The sequence below is a fragment of the Anopheles coustani genome, chromosome 2 (assembly GCF_943734705.1).
Source record: "Anopheles coustani chromosome 2, idAnoCousDA_361_x.2, whole genome shotgun sequence".
Taxonomy (NCBI): domain Eukaryota; kingdom Metazoa; phylum Arthropoda; class Insecta; order Diptera; family Culicidae; genus Anopheles; species Anopheles coustani.
The window spans coordinates 18,479,167-18,500,822 of NC_071289.1; the positions used below are offsets into that span (position 1 = coordinate 18,479,167).

General features: G+C 46.9%; 5 protein-coding genes and 1 pseudogene across 5 annotated transcripts; 3 read left to right on the forward strand and 3 right to left on the reverse strand.

The window, feature by feature from the left end:
* The first annotated feature begins 2,200 nt into the window (after window positions 1–2,200).
* On the forward strand, window positions 2,201–9,688 carry LOC131264029 (uncharacterized). Its single transcript, XM_058266320.1, has 3 exons — window positions 2,201–2,357; window positions 8,028–8,504; window positions 8,580–9,688. The coding sequence occupies exons 1-3, from the start codon at window positions 2,201–2,203 to the stop codon at window positions 9,686–9,688; spliced, it is 1,743 nt and encodes a 580-aa protein (XP_058122303.1).
* A 72-nt stretch (window positions 9,689–9,760) lies between these two features.
* On the reverse strand, window positions 9,761–10,659 carry LOC131264031 (DNA-directed RNA polymerase II subunit RPB7-like; annotated as a pseudogene).
* On the reverse strand, window positions 10,653–13,080 carry LOC131265484 (F-box-like/WD repeat-containing protein TBL1XR1). Its single transcript, XM_058267755.1, has 4 exons — window positions 12,866–13,080; window positions 11,839–12,794; window positions 11,650–11,766; window positions 10,653–11,568 (listed from the first exon to the last, which is right to left on the reverse strand). Exons 1-4 carry the CDS (start codon window positions 12,921–12,923, stop codon window positions 11,185–11,187), a joined length of 1,515 nt encoding a protein of 504 aa, XP_058123738.1. The 5' UTR covers window positions 12,924–13,080; the 3' UTR covers window positions 10,653–11,184.
* A 641-nt stretch (window positions 13,081–13,721) lies between these two features.
* Window positions 13,722–14,659, forward strand: LOC131265495 (large ribosomal subunit protein P1). The gene is made up of 3 exons (XM_058267767.1): window positions 13,722–13,904; window positions 14,199–14,454; window positions 14,527–14,659. The coding sequence occupies exons 1-3, from the start codon at window positions 13,830–13,832 to the stop codon at window positions 14,538–14,540; spliced, it is 345 nt and encodes a 114-aa protein (XP_058123750.1). The 5' UTR covers window positions 13,722–13,829; the 3' UTR covers window positions 14,541–14,659.
* On the reverse strand, window positions 14,647–15,836 carry LOC131265488 (ribonuclease H2 subunit A). Its single transcript, XM_058267759.1, has 2 exons — window positions 15,576–15,836; window positions 14,647–15,498 (listed from the first exon to the last, which is right to left on the reverse strand). Exons 1-2 carry the CDS (start codon window positions 15,769–15,771, stop codon window positions 14,708–14,710), a joined length of 987 nt encoding a protein of 328 aa, XP_058123742.1. The 5' UTR covers window positions 15,772–15,836; the 3' UTR covers window positions 14,647–14,707.
* A 310-nt stretch (window positions 15,837–16,146) lies between these two features.
* On the forward strand, window positions 16,147–19,369 carry LOC131265481 (E3 UFM1-protein ligase 1 homolog). Its single transcript, XM_058267749.1, has 5 exons — window positions 16,147–16,300; window positions 16,374–17,828; window positions 17,915–18,379; window positions 18,751–18,962; window positions 19,033–19,369. The coding sequence occupies exons 1-5, from the start codon at window positions 16,224–16,226 to the stop codon at window positions 19,185–19,187; spliced, it is 2,364 nt and encodes a 787-aa protein (XP_058123732.1). The 5' UTR covers window positions 16,147–16,223; the 3' UTR covers window positions 19,188–19,369.
* Window positions 19,370–21,656: the final 2,287 nt, after the last annotated feature.

Consider the following 21,656-nt stretch of genomic DNA (forward strand, 5'->3'; position numbering starts at 1 on the left):
TTATGCGGTCAAAACATATCAATTTAGATTATACTTTTTTTGTGTGGATTCTGTGTGCCGAAAGATTTTTAATTTTCTTAAAAGTTATTGGGCAAATTAATGCCGTCTGTGTGCAATATAATTAGGAGCAATCAATAAATTAAAACATGCAGTATTTAACTTTAATTTTAATTAAACAGCCGCTAAAAAAAACTGTTTGATGTAAAAGAAGCCAAAATTTTTAAGCGATACACCTTAATTACCATTAGATTATGTTTCCGTAGAATGTGTCCATAAATTTTGGCTTCAATATTATTATTGTCGTAGAAATATATTTTGGTACTGAAAATAAGCCTCCTAAAATAGATCAGATATAATTGTAGAGGAATGGAATGAAATTTTAGTTCCAGATGGCAGTTTCCTGTTTTTATTTCTAGAAAAAATGCTTTACATATTTTTGTGATAAAGGCTACTCGTTCTCTTTCGTAAACATTTTAAGAGTTTCATATACAACATGTAAAACCTCATTAAATGATTACTTCATTGTTAACAAAGATCACGTTATCGGTATAATTATATCTGTTGTCTTATGAAATAGCAGCAGGAAAAAGGTAATGTTATAAACAAAAAGCACGTGTGGTGTTGATGCTTCGCTGTACCTAATAGGTACTCAACAGTAACAAATTAACTCACGCCACACTTCCGCAATCGCGATCTGTTGCTCTTTCTGTTATCGATGGGCAGCGCTTAATGTTGGAAAAATAACTCGACCCAACACGAGAGAAGCCTCTCCCAGTCCGTCCCTAGTACCACCAGTGTAAGTGCATCTTGAAGTGATGCTGGAAAACTGCTCATATCTAGCACAACTGTCGTAACATTGGCTTTGCTCATTAGACCTCCACCATCACCATTCCCGCCGGTGGCCATCAAATGGATTCTGTTACCTCTTTGACCAACCCGCCACTACACAATATTGGTGTATTACGGATAATTTTCGCTCCCCCCGTGCTTAATGTTGCCCCCTTCACGGAAGAGCTTCCCTTCGGATGAAGGGAGAGAAGACAAAACAACAGAGCCATTTTGTTGCATGTGAGGGCTTCGGTCCGTATCGAACACTATTAATCACGAGCAGGCCGTGAAGCAGTTCCGGCACCCGAAAGGGCGGTTCCGGCTACTTTATGGCCATACAAACCCTCTACTTCTCCCCACCAACCTTTCTGCCCCCCCCCCCCCGCCACCTGTCCCCCTTCCAATCCTCTCCCCGCATTCAGTTACGATTTGTTTAATTTTAACTACCCATCGAGCGACTCGTGGCGAGTGAAACGGATTGGCTCCACACGTGATTTGATTATTGGATATGTTTGCCTCCATTATCGAGTGGCCCCACACCCTTTGCCGGTGGGGGTCCCTTTCCATTCCCCATGCCTCAACTGTGCGAAACGAAAGCTTTTACTTTCAATCAATTATCAGCAAAACACGTACAGGCTTAGTACAGTCCGTCTTTTTAAAATGGTTCCACTTTAACTGTTCCATTTTTCGTTTCTTTTCCGTATGAAGTGTGCAAGATTCCGTCAAAGCGTGGCCTAAGCACCCACTTTGTAGATCGCTTTTTACGTAATATGTTGATTGATGAGCGGGCGCCGGCGCTTTTCTCGTGCGGTATCACAAGTAGCTACTCAACAACGGCTCTAATGGTTTGACGATAGGTTGCATCTTACAGCTGGCAGGAAGCCGACACGTCGAAGCGCTAGGCATACACAATGTATTTATGCTATGATACTTTTCCACTGCTCATTGCACAAGCTGCTTGTTGCAATTATTCATCAACGCTGTATTTTCGGGTGGATGTTTTCTCCGACGCACCAACGGGGGACATACGTTTCGAAATGGTGATTCTCCGATTCAATCGAGACATTCAAGGCGAGCAAGTGGAGTAACAGCGTCAACTGTATCACTTCTCCAACAGCAGCTCCGATCTATTACGGGCGCTTTGGCAAATATCGCCGCAATCAAGTGATAAAAATGATTGAACACAAAAAAAAAACCGACACTAAATAAGTCACAACGCCACGCGCGACGGCTGCGAAACCGCTCGAGTTAATGGTTCCCCTCCGCCAGCGTTTCATTGCTTTCCATTTCGTTTCGCATTTTCCACAGCACAACACACGGCAGAAGAAGGTTTTTTTCCGAGCGAGAAGAACGTTACTGCACACAGCACATGATGCGCTGCGAAACGGTGCTGAGGTTGGGCTGCGCGTTGCTGATCTGTGTCGGTGCGAGCTCCGTCGAAGCCCACGGCCACGGCCAGGGAAGCGTGGAAACGCTGCTGGCACACGACCTTTCATCGCACGAAGGACCGGGAGATAATTTCAATAATGGTAAGTACGGGCAGGAAGTTGGTCTTTAAGCATGGTGACTTTGGGAATGAAACGGTTGCCATAGACTTTCTTTGGCTGGTAGCATTCCGGGCGGTTGCAAACTATCATGACAACGACATTTATAGCCGGTTACAATAGCTTAATCGATGCAATCTCTAAGGTGGTAGTAATACCAATTACCAAAGGCTAGAGTTTGGAAAAAGTGTGTTTTCTAATATATCCGAGGAAAAAGTATCTACCAAACGCCATTTTATTTCATTAGGAAAACGGTTCTAAGCTCTAACTTATGAAGAATGAAAGTATACAGTAGGAATGCGTTGAAAATATTAAAAAGTTGACCTTTACGGTATATAAAATTACCAAAAATTTGTACCTCATTTTGTATAATATTACACATACAGATAAAGTACCGTGAAGGCGATATGGCTTGTAGTATTAAAATTGTCTATTCCATAATTATCTATTGTTTATGCTGAAATTATTTCTCCTTATTCAAAATGATAATAATTATAATATAGTAATGTCTAGCGTGATACGTTTTTCATGGCTAAAGAGGTTTTAATTTGGTTTTACCGATGCTGAAAAATTGGTTTAAAATATTTTTTTAAAATTTTGAAAACCTGAGCGTTAAAATAACAAACAGTTTGACGAAGATCGCCAGCCAAACCTCTGAGCGAAGCCAAGTGAGCCATAATCCCCAACAAGGGCTCAACCCGACGACATCACGACTAGCATCCACGATGCCCTTGTCCGGGAATCTTCACCGTGGTCAAACCAACACATCTTAGGTGAACAAAATAGAGCCCAAGGGCCACTCGGGAGCTACCAGCACACCACATTCACTGTCACGGCCAGGGCCACGATCAGCGGGGCCGAGCCATTTTGGGCTTAGGATCGCACCGTTCCCATGCTCTCTCGAAGCCAAAGACCCACCCGGTGTTTCGGTGTGCGTCACCGGGTGTCGTGATAATCAACTCAAATATTTTATTGATTTCATTAGTGAAACTACCCCGACATTAAACCGCCCTGTTCGTCACCCGTGCGCTCATGGCTTACCGGGGGACTCAAAGCCAACCTTCCCCCATCGGGTTCGTTGTTTGGTTGTTCGTTGCATTTTCCCATCCCCCATCGCGTAGAGATAGAGGGAAAATACGAAACTGAGAGGCGTGTGTTGGTGTATGCAATGGGACCCTTGTTTTGCCACTGGAGACCCGTTTATGCTACTTAGCCATTTATGTACGTTGTCTGTTTGCCTTACTTCATTCACCGGACCGACCGGAGTCCGGGACGGGAGCGATTGCGACATGTCGACCCGTCGCCGTACCGATGTGTTGGCCAATGGGGACGTTTTCGGTGGCAACACCCTTCTCGCGCAATGAATGAAACCGCAGCATGATGCAAAGGAAAGCCCTCGGTCGCGCAAGTAGACGGAGAAATGGTGAATGAAGACGAAACCGAGAAACAAAAAGGTTGCGATTGTAGGCACTAAAAGTGGGTTGGGATGGGTTTTAGGGTGTTTGTGACTCGAGGATACATTATTCCGTATGCCACATGTTTGGTGTCACTGGGTTTTTACTCCGCACTGTGGTTTCTGGTCGTCAAAAGTGCGGAAGGGAATTTGTTTTGAATGAAAGACATCAACTGGCAAGCAAGCGACGAACCCTACTTTTGCATATTTAAAGGCTAGTTTTAGTTTGTTTATTTTTGCGATGAAAAGTATCACAAAAAACTAAGAATTACTTAAAATTTCAACTAAAATATAAAACAACAATCTTTTTTTCGAAATGCTTAAATTAATATCATTATAGATAGCCTTCAATTGTGGCGATCACAACATTTCTCCCTACAGACTGGCTTCGAAAATCACTTTCATATCTATTTAAACATTCAGCTCAAGCACAATCGAGTTGAAACCCCTTTCCAAAAGCCTCCCTCCTCCTCCCCTCCTACCTTCCACGGTGCTCACAATGGTTTAAGCCAATAAATCCGATTACTTCGAACTCCGAGCTTCGCTGCAAGGAGCGGGAGGGAAAGAAAAAACTCCAAAATTAATCACCCAAGCTAAGCGTTTCGCCAACTTATCACCCTGGGATAGATGTCTACATTACCGGTTGACGGTTCTCGCGGGGAAAAAAAGGAAATGTACCGGAGAAGCATTATGTGCACTCTGCGCTATTGCTTATTGTCACTTTCTAACCACTTGCATCACTTGTTTGCCTCCCCCCTCGTTCAGCGATGTTTTTCCTCGCCAGATCGAGCAAGTCTTCCTGCTCCGGGGAAAGATTTATCATTCAACTATCACCAGCAGCAGTGCCCATAATTCGCTCATTACCTTTCGATCGCCAACGTTAGCGAGCGCGCTAAGGAAAACGATCAATTGTGCGCGGGACGCCGGATGGTGGATCTACCGGAAGTGCCGCCGGGTTGGAGAGTGTGAGTGGCCTTTGCAGAAGAAAGATGGTCTCTTCGCTCATACGCAAAAAAATGGCAAGACGCTACCAATTAGGTAACACCGTCCAGCTATTGGATCAGGGTTCGCAAGGTAGGGATTTTCCCGTCCTTTGCGTCTTGTCGTTGTCGGGAAAGACACTTTGAAGCGCAAACAACCATCGGCTCGCTATGATGGGAATGATGCATTTCCCAATGTTTCAAAAACGAGCCGAAACCTAGACAGCACGAAGATGAAGAACATCGTTGGAGAGGGGTGGGGTGGGGTTGGTGTAGGGAGAAAAGCGAACCGATAGTGGAGGAAAAACAACTTGATGGACTGCAAGGAAAGTGCGATCGGTCACCGATCGAGCCCCGCACGCAGGAGGGAAAATAAAATCTCCAATAAGCACCTAATGCTATCTTCGAGTGGTCAAACATGTCAGGCGGCGGACCGGAGGCGGTTTAGTTCAATGGCAACCCATTCCACCGTGCCTCCAGCAGTGACCTACAGAGGAGTACACAGAGGGAAATGGGAATTGAATTTCAATCTCACCGAAACAGCATCGCACGCTAGCTTGAGAAACAGTGACGTTCGATTGTTCTCGCCACCGACGATCATCTTCAGTTCTTTGCTGACTCATTTTGAAAGGGTTTTTACTCGAAATATGTTTGTCTGTTTTATTCTGTTTCCTACAGGTATATCCTGTTTTTCCATCGTTCTAAAACTAGAAAACTGTATGTGCTCGGTTTGAAGTCCAAAGTGGTAAAAACACGTTTATCTGAATCCATTCTTATCTACCCAATCTTTTCTGTGGACCATCGGATCACTTCAACACATTGGGATGATTATTGGTTGCCGGGGATCCCAGTTCCACGATCTATAAGTTTGTCTAGTTTTCTTAATTCAGGCTTATCCGTTACTATGTTGAGTTATACCTACATGTTTTTGTATCTCATCTACTTTAGCACACAGCTGCTTTTATACATCCAACTAGTCCTACCTCCTCCTTTTTTTAGATGATTAACATTTGGCACAATTTACTACGATTCAAACAATTTTAATATTTTAAATTATTTTTACAATACAGCAACCTTATACAGCTGAGCTCTGTAACAAATTTGAAACTATACTTTTTACGTGATAGTTTCTAGTATTCTATTCGCATATACCTAGGTTTATGACATCGTGAAAATAATTAAAATATGTAGTAAAACATATAATTGGTAACAGTTTATAAAGTTTTTGGTTGGCTATGTTTTTAGTTTTCATTGTTTTCTGTTGATGTTTAAAACCACTGTTAATGAGCAGAGCCCAATTTGACCAATTTATTTGTTCGAATAAAACACTAAAACAATGGAAATGATAAAATCGACCATGCACTGTAACACCACTTCGCCGATGGGTTCAGTAGCCCCCAGCGAATGCTGCCGAAGACCCTCCGTTGGCCGCATGTCCCGAAGAGCTTTGGCCAGAATGGATACGTTTACAAACAGGCTTCCGAACAGATGCAGTACGTTGCGCCAGACGAGACGCGGCTACACTGTGCGGTTTTTATTGGCCATTGTTGTCTCCCTGGTGCCCGCTCGCGCTTCTTTTTCCACCATCCAACCCATCCTGGCGAAGGCGAAAAGCATGGTTCATTCAATCAAGATGCACACATTATCACCAGAGCTCCAGTCCGATGGAAAGGTGTCTGGCTTGAGGTTTGCCTTTCGTATTCCCTCCCGTAGCGTCCCCTCGTAGGTCGGGGCTGCGTGCGTTTCCGTCGTGCAGTCGGCGAAAAAAGTCGTTACACTGCCATATAGTTTAGTACCCAATTTCCCATCTGTGCCGTGTGCCGCCGTTCGTGTCTTCGTGCGGAGGAAATTGAAATGCGATATAAAACAAACGCAATTTTGTGACCCTCACCAAACCCGGGTGCGGAGGACCGGGTTGGTTACAAGCAACCACCCCGGGGGCTGGCCGAGACCTTCCGAAAGAAGCTAACGAACTCACAGCTGCAGCTGTGTAACCACTCAATTAACAACCCGCACCGAAATGGGAGATTCCGGGCGCGAAGACGCTCCGACGCCGCAGACACAAAGACGTCAATTTGGAATGAAATCCCGTGCCGATCAAAGATGATCCACCGCAAGCAAAACAAAACATCGCCTGAACTTTAATTACCGCCCGGGACATTCGCGTTTGAGCGTTTGAGAGCGGTTTGAGAAAGTGTGCGATTTTCCATCGTTCACGGCTTTGGTTTGGAACGCGTATAGGGATGATCCGGAGTATGGCAATAGGATGGGACGATTCCCGAATGTTCATTGTTTTATGCAATCTCGTTTTTCGGGGTTTAATTAGATTCATTCCAAAGTGAATTGAAGTTACGATTGATTTTCTCAGGTTTGCCATAAGGAACCAGAGAAAAATAATGATTAATATGGGAATGAGATTGAAACAAAATCAGATGCCTAATCTTATGCTACAGGTTAAAACTTGGATGTTGATATGGCTTCACAATGTATTATTTGCATAAATTATAATAATTAGGATACTATGCACTCAATTGGCACTTTTAAACCCAAAGTGAAAGATATATCTACTTTAATAATGTTATCTGAAGTTCTATAAATTCATGGGAAGAAAAAGTAAATGGCCCATTAAACTCATCAATTTGAACTCCTCCGAGCACTGTTTGATGGTAAAGTACTGTTTAGTGTGTTTTGTAACGACTATTTAATTACTCCTGTGCTTTGATCTCGTAGATAATTTCAAATTAATAAAATCACAATTTTAAAGGCTATATTTATTCCAATTTGAAAATAAATCGTTTAGCTGAACAACGTACTTTTTTAAACCATACAAAATATCCTATACTTTTAATTTGTAGGAGGAAGGAGGAATCTAGTAACACTCAAAGAGGTAGAAATTTAACTCAAATAACCCGTACTGTGTGTGGCTATTACTTTTTTCAATTATCAACACAAAATTTAGTTTTATGGTACAATAAAAAAAATGCTCATGAGACAAACGTTGGGAAATGAAACATTATCACACGAGTTTAGGGAGAAATATGATGATTTAATTAAAAATGTATCTACTAAATTATACAGGACATGTCAAATAAGCTTTAATAATTGAAAGAAAATTATTACTGACAGGTCAAAAGACCTTTTTGTAAATTGTAATGTTGAAGTTTTTGAATATTATGACCCAAACATTTGAATAAAGAATCATTTGTATTTTTTTCTCCAAAGATTTGGCCCGCAACTTTCACTCACCCCGGTTGGAATACAACGAATGGTTGCCGGTGGGACGAGGTGATCCACTGAAGAACGACCCTACGTACGACTACAGTCCACCGGTGTTGGACCGGGTGCGCTACTGGTCGGAGGGATCGAAGGACAAGTCGGCCGGCAACGACATCCTGCTGCTCGGTGTGCCCTCGAAGAAGTCCAGCGCGGGTCCCGTGGGCAAGGACTGGAACAGCGTTCCACCCGTCGCCCGGCGTAACTACTTCTCTCATCAGCCGCACGGAGTGGCCGCCCCGAACCAGCTGCCCACGGTGCTGATGCCGCCTCCGTTGGGCAACTTCCTCGGTGGGCCGGATTCGGGTGCCGGTTTCTGGGGAGGATCTTCGGCCGGCGCTTCGCAGAGGGTCGACAATCAGCCCGGCGAGGGATTCAAGTATCGTCCGACGGGCAGTAGCTTCCCGCTGCCGGGACAATACCAGGGTATGTTATTGAGCAACCAAATCCGCGTTTGGCGAGTACTTTAACTTTGCTTGTTTTGTGTTTTCTCGTTTTTAGGACCGAAGCATCCAGATCCGCCGATATCGCAGCCTATTACGGCACAATTCCATCACCATCATCAACCCCAGCCAGTGCAGGCAGGATCCGTGGGGGTCGGATTTAATCGGCAGCAACAGCATCCGTATGTGACGACGATCCGATTGACAACTCCGGCCGGTGACACTGTAAAGCGACCGCTGCTGAAGACCATCCTCCAGAATGAGCACTCCTATCCCTTCACCAAGACGGCCATGACGAGCACGGTCACTGAGTACACGTCCGGTGGGTTCTACGACGCGCAGAACATCAACGCCATGGCTCAGACGATCTTCCATCCGCCACAAACCACCGAGTATCTGCAGCCTCAGCCGACGAAGGTGGTCCCGAAGCTGAACACGGAAATCCGGGCACCGTTCGTGACCCCGGCCGGTCCATTTGTGACGCCGGTGAGTGTACACCACTCGCCTCCGGTCACGTCCACCACAACGGTCCGCAGTACGATCGCTCCGAGTGAGGCGCAAAATATCCAACAGCATACCGACCTGGGCATGCACAGCAGTATGGTTAGCAGTTTTAGCTCGCAACCGGTCACGACACCGCCACCGGCTCCACCCGCCATGACAACCGATACGATCTTCTCGCACTACAAACAACCGACCACGCCGGAACGCTGGTCGCCCTACCTCATCATCGAGGGCCACTCGAAGGTGAAAACGTACGGCCTGAACACGAACGACACGCTAATGCAGTTGCCCCGGATGGTACCGGTGGCCAGCACGAAGGATCCGATCGTCCGGCACGTGGTCAACCGGGATCCAGAAACGGGGGCCGAGATGGGCGTAACGCATCTTGCCACCACCCGCCGGCCACCGGTGTACGAAATCCACACGGAACGCACACGGCCTGCCAACGCTAACCCTGCGGCCGATAAGACCGCATCGACAAAGAGCGGCGGCCAGAAAGAAGCGTCCGCCGTCGATACCCTTCTCACGCTGCTCGATGCATCCCCCTTCGGAGACATGCTGAAGCACGACGAAGCCATCGGGAATACGCTGGACGGTGCCGGCGGTGGCAAGGATAGCAAAACCCGTCGGAATGTGCGTATCGCGAGGATGGTGCGACCGTAAGAACCATTGACATCCACGGTTCCGCAAAAAACAAACCCCGAAAACTCGACGGCCATACTTGTCGGTGCAGATTCACATTGTTCTGTACTCTGCATTGACACGCGAAACCATTACAGTAACCAATTCCTTTGGGGGAGGGTCGATGAATTCACCCTTCCCCCTTTCGTGCGACGGATGCTCAACTCAAACTCACCAATGTATTTTCTCATTTCGCTAGAAATCCACACCGTCCCAATCGGATCCGAGGGACGTCTGTAAATAGTAAGCTTAGAGTAAAGATTAGTTAACGAATAAGAACGATAAAAGAATAATTAAGATAATAGAAACATTAAGTGAAAGCTTTTCTGGATCTTCTTGCATCTATGCGAAACTTTACAGGAAAGAAAATATGCTCACGTGCTTCTCTACTTCGTCGGCGAAACGGAACGCTATCTAACGTCTCTAAACGACTCTTGTCTTCCTCCGCTATCACGCTTTCGTCGTTCTTCGCTCGATACCAAGGTGGTGCACCGTTCGGGCAAAACTGTATATCGGCCGGAATGGAATAGCGCGAAATGAAGCACGGCAGAGGTCCGATCCCGGCAAGCATGCCGACCTTGTTGGCCTGCTGCACTATCGCACCTCCCCATGAACGGCCGGAAGACGACCGCCTTATACTTGAACGGATACACCACAAAGCCCTGGCCCGGTTGCATAGTAACGGAACCAGCTAGATCGGGATTAACACTTGCCCTCCCGAACCAGAAGATCGTTCTCCTGGTAAAATATCAAACAGAAAGAACACTGCTTTATTCCAGGAATAAAAAACTTCGCATCGCAGAGAAAAAACGTAAGATTTGTACATCCTAAAACATGAATTATTGAATTTATTTAGCGATTATTAAGTGTTGACTTGTAAAACATGAGGTCAAATTCTGTAAAAATTGTATTCCCATCATCGTAAGAAAAAGCTATGATCTTCATTACAGCATTGAATGTTTATTTTAATTGCCATACTATTGTTCAGCCGCAATATGCTAATACTCTATTTCTAGCTTCGATACACTTTAAACCTTACTTGTGATAATCGGAAACGCCTGGCTACGCTTTCCACTTACAATATAGTCTCATCTCGCTGCAAACACGGGAAAAGTAATGGACACACGCCTGCCGGAGATATTCTCCCGCGGGATGGAGCAGGAGTGTTTCATTTACACATTGTAAGTAAATAAAAAAAATCTTATCGCTAATGCGATATCGTCTACACCTACTATCTAAGGTTGATTCAAATGTCAATGCGAATGCGCACGAAAGGAAGAGTTGGTAAAAGATGGGGGAGGGGGGCATTCATGGGGTGCCGTCCTGCGAACGATTCTCGATAGCGAATTTCACTTCGGATTCGTTCGCCTGAGGCAGTTCAATGATTGTTAAGATTTCTTCTCGGCCGCCGTTAGCAGCGGTGGAGGTAGCCCAATGCCGATCATTGCCGATGAGGACATTGCTCCCGAGAACGTTGCTCATAATTTCCGCAGATCGAGGACGAACACACTGCCGTCGCTGGCACTAGCGCCGACCTTGCTGCCCCGCGAGTTCCAGCAAACTTCGAAGATGCCGCCCGTACCCTTGTAGCTGTGCACCAGCTGTCCGCTTTGGGTGCTCCAGATGTGAACGCACTTGTCGAAGCTGCCGGACGCGAGGAATTTACCATCCGGACTAAACGCCACCGAGTAGACCGGTTCGGTGTGCTTCGTGAGTGTGTGAATGCAGACGCCACGCTCCACGTCCCAGAGGCGTACGGTTGAGTCGAACGAGGCGCTGGCTAGGATCAGGTTCATGTTGGGATTTAGCGTACCCGTACCGGTCGGGGACCATTTGATGGTGTAGATTTCCTTCGAATGTGCCTGCATGGTATGACAAACAACGGTAGAAATCGTGATAGGGAATCAAACCGTGAAAGGGGATTCTTTAGCTCGTCATTTTACCTGCAAATCGTGGACACATGTGTCTTGCTTCATGGACCAAATCTTTAACGTCATGTCGTCGGAACATGAAGCCAACAGTTGTCCCTGAGGGTCCCATTTGATGGCGTTTACTTCGTTCTAGAAAAAAAGGAATAAAATTAGTTGCAAATCTCCCAATTTTGGTTGGAAATACTATCGCACGAAACCTACCGTATGCCCCTGGAACGATTTGATCGGTTTGTCTATGCCAAGCTTGCACACATGAATGCACTGATCCGTACTGCAGCTGGCAAACGACTGATTCGACTGCCAGTCCACATCCAGCGCCGGTGCCGAGTGGAAGCTAAACTGCTGCGTGCACTGTCCCGTTGCAGCGTCCCAGATGATAGTCGTTTTGTCCACACCGGCCGAGAGAATGTAGTTGCCCCGTTTGTTCCACTTGAGTGCAAAGATTGGCCCCTTGTGCTGGCCGAGGGTACTCGCCAACAAACCATCCGTGCGCCAGATACGGGCGTACCCATCGTACGACCCGGTCGCAAGCAACGTTCCATCGCAATTCCAATCCAACGAAGTCACATCCTTGTTGCTCGGTACCTCCGTCCCACCCTTCTGGATGCAGTGGCGCAGTACGAGCTGGTTCGGGTTAGACGGATTGTCCGACATGTCCCAGATGCGGGCGGTACTATCGCCCGACCCACTGGCCAGCAGGTCCGTGCTGGGGTTCCACGCGCAAATGAACACTTCACTCTCGTGCCCCCGCAGTACCGTCGCTTTCGAGGCGGGAATTTCGATGCTCTGGTCCACCTCCATCGTTTCCACCGGCGGCAGTACAACACTGGGCGTGGTCGTCGTGATTGGAGCCGGTTCGGCCGGTTCGTCCTTCGCGCCGTTCGTTTCCGGTGGTTCCGTTTTCGTCGTTTGCTTCTGCTGGTTTTGCATGTTCTGCCGGATGGCGACCACCTCCGGCATCACGGCGTCGATCAGACTCAGACTCTCCACCAGCCGCTGTTCGGTGCCATCTTCACCGATACTGATTTCCGCCTCGGTGTACTGGAGCCCCTTCTGGAGAATGCTCAGGAGGGCGGCAGGCGGTACAAGCGCCCCATTGATGTTGCTTTGCGAAATGTGTGACTCAATGCCGAACGTGTAGGCCGAGTGCGAGAAGCCTGTGAAGGAAAAGCATAAACAATGACTCACGAACGCCTTCTCTGGGTTGTTTATTTGCGACAAATATTACCCGATTCCTGCAAGTAGCGATAAACGAGGAAGTTCACCTCATCGCTAGAGAAACTCATCGTGTGTTTTTGTGGCCTGCAGATGAGCTGCTTCACCAGATACAGACACCAGCAGGTACGTTGATAGTTGGCAGCGTGGAAAATCGATGCTTGGGGCGGTACTTTCAGTAAACTAGCCGAAATACGACCAAAAACAGCGACGACGGAATGTGTTTGTTTTTATACAACTGCAAAACTTTTGAGCGTCATTTGACGGATCGTAATGTTTGCTCGTAGACACCTACGGGTTGAATACTCCATAACCGCTTGAACAGGTTGACCTGACCAACAAAAAAATTCCCAAACGAACTGAAATAAATTATTGAACCACTCAGAAATAAAAAAATAATTTTATTATTTACCAACGCGGTTCAAAATGTAAAACATTTCCAATTTTATATTTTACCACTTTTCGCAAACAACCAGCGTATTTTAGCTTGAATAAAAAACGTACTGCTAATATTTGTTACCTTTGCTGTCAAACGAAACGCATACTCAGCTTCCGGTGAAATGCCAAAGACCGATCAAGCTCTTCACTAGTGATGGAGAAACTGAATCCCTGCAGGGATCACGATCCGGGTCTTCGAATCCGAATCCCAATCCGTCATATCATACATGCTCATCTAATTCCGATTTTTCATATGATGTGTTTAATTCAATGAATGATTTAAATAAGAATATCAGTATAGTTGACATTATTCTTCTAATTGTCTGAAAATTCTGTCAAATGTGATTCGAATCTTTAGAATCCGTCTAGGGATCGAATCTTCGAATCTTCCGAATTCCGATCCTGCCATGTTGACGGCTGCTCCTCACGACCGTGTTTCTTTCTCGATTGTATCGTGAAACGGTGCAGTGTTCTCGCCGGAGCTAAGGTCAATTAATATTGACGACTTGCACGGTTTTACAGATTAGAACCCCCTTAAAATGGCTCTTAACAAAGCTGAACTAGCCTGTGTTTATTCGGCACTGATTCTGGTTGATGATGATGTTGCCGTGACGGTAAGTTTTCGAAAAATGTGTCGACCAGATGCGGATCGAATACCACTCACCCTTCTGGGGTGGTGTGATGTGGACAATCCAAATCTTGTAGAAGTGCCTCGGAGATACTTAGAAATATAACTATTTATGTTGACTTTATTCTGATTGTCGTTGATAAGTGCCATCAATGTGAAAGACATTTGATGTTACAAAGTTCCACATCGCACGCCACCCTCACTCGTGTTTTTATAGGTTATGTTCATCACTGTGTGTTCACATCGTATTTTCGTACCTTGCTTTCGATTATCTTCACAGGACGAGAAGATCTCGACCATCCTGAAGGCCGCCAACGTTGACATCGAGCCGTACTGGCCCGGTCTGTTCGCCAAGGCTCTGGAGGGCATCGATGTCAAGAGCCTGATCACGAGCATCGGCTCCGGCGTCGGATCCGGTGGTGGTGGCGGCGGCGCTCCGGCCGCTGCCGCTGCTGGTGGTGCTGCCCCGGCCGCCGCCGAGAAGAAGGAGGAGAAGGAAGAAGAGCCAGAGGAATCCGATGATGACATGGGATTCGGTAAGATACCGCATGTGAAATTTGAAATGTCCCGACCATTACTAACTCCGTTGTCCTTTCTTTTCTCCATAGGTCTCTTCGGTTAGGTCTTTCTCGCCGTACTGAAAAGTACAAAGCAAAAGGGAACATATGTCTCTTTGCAGAGTGCTGGTATTTGTACAGTTTTACTGTACATTTATGAATAAAAAAATCTTCTAAAAAATAACGAATTGTAATTTCATTTTTCCGCCCCAAGTTGACATCATACTTTATTCTACAAGTCCACTACATGTTCCAGGCAACGATCTCTGAAGTATTCGTTCCTCTTCCTATTCTCATTTTTCGACGCCGAAAAGTATTTGGATAATTTTTCACTACCATATGTGGCTTTCTGTGCCGCTTGAGCATCGGATTCATCTTCGAACTGCATATCGTACGCCTTTTTCTCCAGCGCATTACTTGCCGTGGACCAGCTGAATCGTACCAAACGCGGAAATCCGAAAACAAGGTCTACTTCGCCCAAAAAATCTTTCGTCGTTGGATCTCCCGGATATCCGCTGCCGAAATCGTTCTCGCCTTCGTTCGACCGCTCGCGGAACTTCCAACCCTTCAGTGCATGATCACGGGTAACCTTCGCCGCAATACTGGCCGCCGAAACGATCGGGTACGTGCTATCAGCCTTCTTAGCGACGGTAATTTTGAACTTGGGAAAGATAGTTTTCAGCTTTGCTTGATACTTTTCCGGTGGCCCAACCGTGTCCACGTATACCTCGGCAATGTTAACGCCGGCCTCGATAGCCCTATTGATCAACCCGATGGCCGAGTCCATCGACACTTCGTTCAGGGAATGTTTCGAACGTTTCAGCATGTTCATTGAGATCACGTTCGGTGATATGGCCTCGACTGCCCATCCGAGCGACTCGACGGCGTAATCCTGTCGATTCATGTCATCGAATATTGCATCTCTCTTGCCCTCGGTCAGCTGTTTCGAGTCGGCGAAACCGAGCGTTTTTAGGACTTTTTTCTTCGACAGCGGACAGAAGGCGATTCCATACACCATTGGGCCTAAAAAATAAATCGAGAATGCCGAAAGGTAGGTTAAGGAAAGAAAAGGTTAAACAACGATCACATTTCCCACTTACCCAAGACGGGCCCTCGACCCGCTTCGTCTACTCCGAGCATGCATGGTTCGTCCTTGCACAGTTGAGGAATATCGGAAATGTAGACAAAGTTCTTCGCGTTATCCTGCTCCACTATGTATGGTCCCAACGACTCTAAACTATCTATTTTACGTTTCTTTTCATCAATATTGTTTTCCTGTTTGATTTCTATATCCATTGTTCTACTCCTCGGGATGGAAAACTTAACTTCAACACAAATTATTGCTCGCTACAGATAAACTGCCGATTTGCCGCGCAAAGGATCAAAACAGGTGAAGTCAGTGTTGCCAATCATGTACCTTTTGAAATTATAATTTAACGATGTTTTGTTTGATTAGTTTTTTTTTTTGATTCTGAGAAACCGATATTTATAATTTTTTTTCTTAACATTAATTTTTTCCGAAAGTAATCTACAATAATAATATTTTGGTGACAAATTTAAAAGTAGTCGTAACGGGCAACACTGCTGTTGGTTCTGTTGTCAAATAATACATGACAGCTAGATGTGTATGTGGAACGGCTGATTGGTAACCAATCTGGAAGAGAAAGGTTTTCGTCCAGAAATTCGGTGAAATTCTATTGCAACTTTAATTTTATCTGCTGCTTTTCTGCACAATTCAAACCGCCACAATGTCGGCCGACTGGGATGAGATCAAACGTTTGGCAGCCGATTTTCAGAAAGCACAGCTCTCGACAAGTTTACAAAGGTATCGATGTGGCATATTTGTGGAATAAGTGTTTTTTTTCTACCCCGTATTGCATTCGATCTTTTCCCCCTAGGTTGTCCGAGAGGAATTGTATCGAAATAGTGCGTCTTCTTATCGAAAGACAGTTGATCGATGTGATCTACACAAACGATGGCAAGGAGTATCTCACGCAGGATCATCTGGAGCGGGAGGTGAGGGACGAACTGTACGTCCTGGGCGGCCGGGTGAATTTGGTGGAGTTGGCCACGGTGTTGAACGTCGACTTCAACAAAGTGGAATATACGGCTAAACAACTGATACAACGTGACCGCGAATTACACTTCCTGCTCGGGCAGCTCATCGACCAGTCCTACGTCAAACGGGTTGCGTCCGAGATCAATCAAAAATTATCACAGCATGGTGAAATCAATATCGGCAAGCTAACGGCGACGTACGATCTGCCGGCGGATTTTCTCCTCGATGCCGTCGTGCTGCCAAATCTTGGCAAAATAGTCATGGCCAGGCAAGACTCGGAAAACCGGAACGTTTTCTTCACTCAGTCCTACATCGCACGGAACAAGGCGAAAGTTCGTGGGGCACTGGCTGCGATCACGAAACCAACGCCGATAACGGCCATCCTGAACCTAACCGGTGTGCCCGAGCGTGTGCTGTACATGGTGATCGAAGAGAAAGCTGCACTCGGTAGCGTAACGACGCGGTCAAACGCCGGTCAGTACATTCCGCACATTTACTCGCGCATGCAGTCACAATGGGTGAAGGATTTCTTCAAACTGAACGGATACTTGACGTTCGAATCGATCGCCAAGCTGGGTCTAACAGACGCAAAGAGTGTCGTTCAGAGGTTCCTACCCGATGAGAAGATAGTCCACACGAAAAACTGTCTCATCGGGAGTAAGCTCATCGATCAGGTACTGGCATCGATGGAAGAATGTATTGCGACCGGTTCGTATCTGGACGTGTCCACCATTCTACCATCGGCACTAGGCGACGAAGATATTGAAGAAGTGCTGGCGTACGTGTTCACGCCGACGATGCGCAAACAAGTGCACGTGTTTGGTCCGGTCGTACTAACAATAACCTTTATGGACGAGTGTGTCAAGGGCTGCCACGAGCTTGCCAGTGAGCACGCGAAGCGAGCGGTCGAAAGTGGGGCGTACCAGAAGTATTTGGCCGAAAAGATGATGAAACATCAGGATGTCGGTTCGATGGCAGGCGCAACTGAAGGTGACGGCAGTAAGGGTGACAAGCGTGAGGAGCGTCGGAAGAAGGCGGCTGGTGGTAAAGCAGGTGGCGGTGCGCAGGGCCGGGAGACGAAAACAAAGTCCACCAAGAAGCACACTCGGGGCAATAAGGGGAATTTATCCGATTCCGACGACGAACCGGAGCAGCGGGAGGGAAAGAAGGGAGGCGGCAAGGAGGCATCCATCGAACTGATCACGCCGAAGGAGATTGCCAAGTTGGTGGAGAAAGTGCTCGAACCGGAAGGATTGGAAATGTTTTCCAAGGATTTGGCCAACCATTACTATCCGTAAGGATTACACGCATTGTTCCCAAAGACTTGCCCAATTGTACAATAAGTCTAATTTGTTTTTTTTTTCGTTTTGCACATAATAGAATTCTCAGCAAACAATCGCTTGCAAAAGCACATGAACTGTACGAACTCTCGCTACAGAAAAACAACCAGAACAGACGTCAGACGCACGCCAGCATTCAGGAGAAGCTCAACAACCTGTACAACGATATCCGTCTGTACGAGAAGGGCCTCAAACTGTTCCCGGCCGACGTGCAAGGGCAGCTGCTGAAGTATCTACTCAAAACGCTCGGCACGGAAGTCTGCAACGAGCTGTGTCTATACGTGGCGGCCGAGTGTAATCTAAACACCAATTACGGCACTAACCTTACGCAGGAACAGCGCACAAAAATTGCCAACGATAGCGACGCGGTATATCGACCGACCCTGCAGGCCCTCTGCAAGGCGCTAACCACTAGCGAAACCGTGGACGCGTTCCTCGAGGCAACCGAAAAGACTCTGCACGTTTGCAGCATGATGCTGAAGAAGGTGGACAAGAAGAAAGATAAGTAAGTACCCAGGGGAAGGGGGTTCTGGAAGCGCCGGTGATGGACTGCCGTCGATTAGGTTCAATGAAGTAGGTAACGAATTTTAATTCCCCACTTGGAACGGGTCTTTGTAGTTGAGAAGTGTTTTTTCGCCGGTCGTCTCGTTTCCGCTGCCAACGATTTCATTATAACCAGTTTTTTACGCCCATCTCCCTTATGTTGTTAAATTGGCCGTTAATTAAGTTAGATTAGGCGCTACGCTGTTTCCAACTACCGCCATGCGCGGCAGGTTCCAATTCAATGTGGTTTTCATCGATTGCGACATTCGGTAGACATCGAATTGCTACTTCTTTTTTTTTGCCCTTCTCATTCTCGTTCGTTACACTTTGCAGAAACCTTATTCTCTGCCACAAACATGGCTTGCTGGAGCAACTAACGAACTGTACCGACCCGGCGCTGGTGCTTCATCTGGCCGCACTCATCATCTTCACCATCTCCACGCAAACGATGCTGCACGCTTCCGGTCGGCATGTGTCCGCCATTCTAAGCTTCCTCCAGACGGCGCTGAGTGCCGAGCAGTCGAAAGTGTTCAACACATATCATGGTATGAATGAAATTTCCTTCTTTTCCTATTGGTTGTATTTTTTTATATTAAATTTCGAACACTGTTTCAGATTTGGTGCTGAAATTACTGAGCACCGAAAGTTCCAATAGCGACGACGGCAAACCTAACGCCGAGCAGATCACCAAGCAGCTAGGCGAACTGACACAGGTAGTGAAGGAGATTGCCGGGAACTTTAAGAAAGCCGGTGTAACTGCGGTGGAGTAGGAAACGGAGAAAGAGATTCACTAATCCAAGAACTGATAAAATGGCTTAATAACTCCCCGCACGAAAGCGTTCGATACGCCCGTTGCTACTCACCCGCTGTTGATTGTGCGTTTTTTGTTTCTTTGTCTAGGTTTCTTACGGTGGAACGCTTCAATAAACGAAAAAAAATCTTGTTAATTGTACTCGATTAATTTATTAAGCATCGGAAGAGCGCCGTGCGATGTGACATTTATTGCTGGAAATCAAACTAATTAACCTTTTCGTTCCGGGTAAAGGGGCGTGCGGCAAAAGAAGGTGGTTGAGATTATCGCCACCGACAACTTTGTACGGCGATAGATGCAAAAAACGCTGATGCTAAGTACAATAAGTCCTCAAGAAAGGAAGAAGGTTGACGTTCAGGAAACCGCTCGATTCGATATCGCTTTTTCAGGTCAAGAACTAAAGATTGGACACTGGATACAACACGACCGATGGTGGCTGCGAGTCATACACTTAACACTTACTCAGGTGTATATTTTTTAAAATGTTAATCAAAGCAATCGGTTGCACGGTTGCCTTCAACTTCCGCCACGCAGCGTACATGGCCAGCTCAGATCGAGACCGAGCGTCCAACAGGTGTTTATTATTGACCTATTCCACCCGACAGCAAATAAATTCCATCAAAGCGTGAATCGCTTACACAGAAGCTCCGTCAGCTGGGGGGTAACGGAGATTTTGGATTAACACTAGTTCTGTTAGCCATCGCAGCAAGTACGTCACGTTTCAGTGCTCCCAAAAAGTCGACCAGGAAGACTTTTCGACATCTTGAGTCGCACTTTTACTCTTCGTGATCTACGATCGTCCAGCGAATGTGTGTGTGTGTGTTGTTTTTTTCTTGCACTTCCTATTCGCTATCCTTTTGTGTGCAAATTAACGCAACAGCGTTCATTCACAAGTGGTTCACCACAATGTCCGCTAAATGGTAGTTCAATGGACCCGTTCCCGGGTGCGAGAAGGGGTAGAGCGTGTAATCCCAATTTCGAAGACGTTATCGTAGAGCAGAAAACGTGCTAGTTTTGCGCGACACATAGTACAGTTTAGTTCAGTTGTGGGACGCATCGGTCGTATCGGCCAAACGACCGGAGGTTTGGTCCCTCGCTGCCCTTCCGAAACGATCCTCCATCCTCCGCGCCGGGAGACGTCGAATGCAGGCAAGTAGGCATAGACATATTCTTTCCGTTTTCTCCTCGGCACCGTGCAAAAGTCCCTTTTGCCCAATTGTCCAAACGCTCAAGGGCAATCGTCGGCGCAAAATGTCACGTTGCGATGGCCAGCGCATTTCGAGTTGTGGGTCACGCCAATCCGGGGTGGTGTTGTCGAATTTGTTCCGCCGGCTGATTCAATGGGGCGCCAATGTTACATCAGCTTTCGACGGGACAAGCGTGGAGCGAGGGGAAAAAAGCGTGCGCCCGGTACTTCATGCCTTCAGCCGTTACCCGGTGTTGCGTGGTGTTGGTGTGTTCTGCATTTATTTTCCAATTTCCAACTCCTTGCCGTGTGTTTGGTCGCTTCTTGCTTCGTTCGCTCACTTCCTCCATGCCGCGTTGCTAGGGAACCCCCTCGCCAACGTCTATTGCTACAGAACGAACGCAATCGTGTGTTGGTGTGGCGCGTCGCTGTTCTCGATGCAAGCAGTGGACTTTTAGCACCGTCCCGGTACACGTGGACCGCTTCTGCTCGGCTTGATCGGTGCGTTGAAAGGCGACTCCAGTTAACAAGAGCGTCACACGCGTCTGATTTCGTCATTTTGTGAATGAAACCGCGATCGTTATCACCCTCCCGGCCGCGATTAGATAGCGATCGTGAAGGATTTCCCAGCGCCAAATGTGCGTAGAAAAGATATCGAATGGCATTTACTACACCTACTGCTGATAAGCGGCACCGTCTCAGGCTCGGGCCACGTTGTACATCGACCATCGATGTGCCGGTTGCGGAGTGACTCAGTTTCTCAGTCGTGGCCATTCGGGGTAAGCTTGCTGGTGGCGTGTTTTTCCTACATCGTGTTTTGCCGATGATTTTTCCCCCTCGATTTAAAAACCTTCTGCATACGCAAAATTCTTCGTCAGTGCGGTCTCGTGCAAGTTCCGTCTGTGTTTGTGTGTATTTGTGTGCGATTTTCACGGTCACTGCGGCGCATACGGCGCCTACGCCATTAGAAAGGAAACCCTTCAAACCGAAACCCCCCACACGTGATTAGGGTGCATTAAAAATAGACCCCCGGTTTCCCGGTTGGGCGTCACGTCAACGGCGATCGATTCTACCGAAGAACGCCCTCTGCTGTAGTGTTAGTGGTGTCTACTAAGCAAAACCCGCGTGCCTTCCATAACGGTCTCGGTATCCGTTTCGAGTGGCGTGGCCGGCCCACGATCGATAATAATAGCACGCGAGTAGTGTGATTCGAAATTCACCGGAATCACACGGACACACGAA

What these genes read in the sequence shown, in the direction of transcription:
- LOC131264029 (XM_058266320.1), top strand. Translation starts at nt 2,201, where the DNA reads ATGCGCTGCGAAACGGTGCTGAGGTTGGGCTGCGCGTTGCTGATCTGT. An exon ending in GGGAGATAATTTCAATAATG is followed by an intron (nt 2,358 to 8,027) that starts GTAAGTACGGGC and finishes TTTTCTCCAAAG; the next exon opens with ATTTGGCCCGCAACTTTCAC. An exon ending in GCTGCCGGGACAATACCAGG is followed by an intron (nt 8,505 to 8,579) that starts GTATGTTATTGA and finishes TCTCGTTTTTAG; the next exon opens with GACCGAAGCATCCAGATCCG.
- LOC131265484 (XM_058267755.1), bottom strand. Translation starts at nt 12,923, where the DNA reads ATGAGTTTCTCTAGCGATGAGGTGAACTTCCTCGTTTATCGCTACTTG. An exon ending in TCGCTACTTGCAGGAATCGG is followed by an intron (nt 12,795 to 12,865) that starts GTAATATTTGTC and finishes TTTCCTTCACAG; the next exon opens with GCTTCTCGCACTCGGCCTAC. An exon ending in AATCGTTCCAGGGGCATACG is followed by an intron (nt 11,767 to 11,838) that starts GTAGGTTTCGTG and finishes CTTTTTTTCTAG; the next exon opens with AACGAAGTAAACGCCATCAA.
- LOC131265495 (XM_058267767.1), top strand. Translation starts at nt 13,830, where the DNA reads ATGGCTCTTAACAAAGCTGAACTAGCCTGTGTTTATTCGGCACTGATT. An exon ending in ATGATGATGTTGCCGTGACG is followed by an intron (nt 13,905 to 14,198) that starts GTAAGTTTTCGA and finishes TTATCTTCACAG; the next exon opens with GACGAGAAGATCTCGACCAT.
- LOC131265488 (XM_058267759.1), bottom strand. Translation starts at nt 15,771, where the DNA reads ATGGATATAGAAATCAAACAGGAAAACAATATTGATGAAAAGAAACGT. An exon ending in GGGTCGAGGGCCCGTCTTGG is followed by an intron (nt 15,499 to 15,575) that starts GTAAGTGGGAAA and finishes TTTATTTTTTAG; the next exon opens with GCCCAATGGTGTATGGAATC.
- LOC131265481 (XM_058267749.1), top strand. Translation starts at nt 16,224, where the DNA reads ATGTCGGCCGACTGGGATGAGATCAAACGTTTGGCAGCCGATTTTCAG. An exon ending in CTCTCGACAAGTTTACAAAG is followed by an intron (nt 16,301 to 16,373) that starts GTATCGATGTGG and finishes TTTTCCCCCTAG; the next exon opens with GTTGTCCGAGAGGAATTGTA. An exon ending in AGTGTTCAACACATATCATG is followed by an intron (nt 18,963 to 19,032) that starts GTATGAATGAAA and finishes ACACTGTTTCAG; the next exon opens with ATTTGGTGCTGAAATTACTG.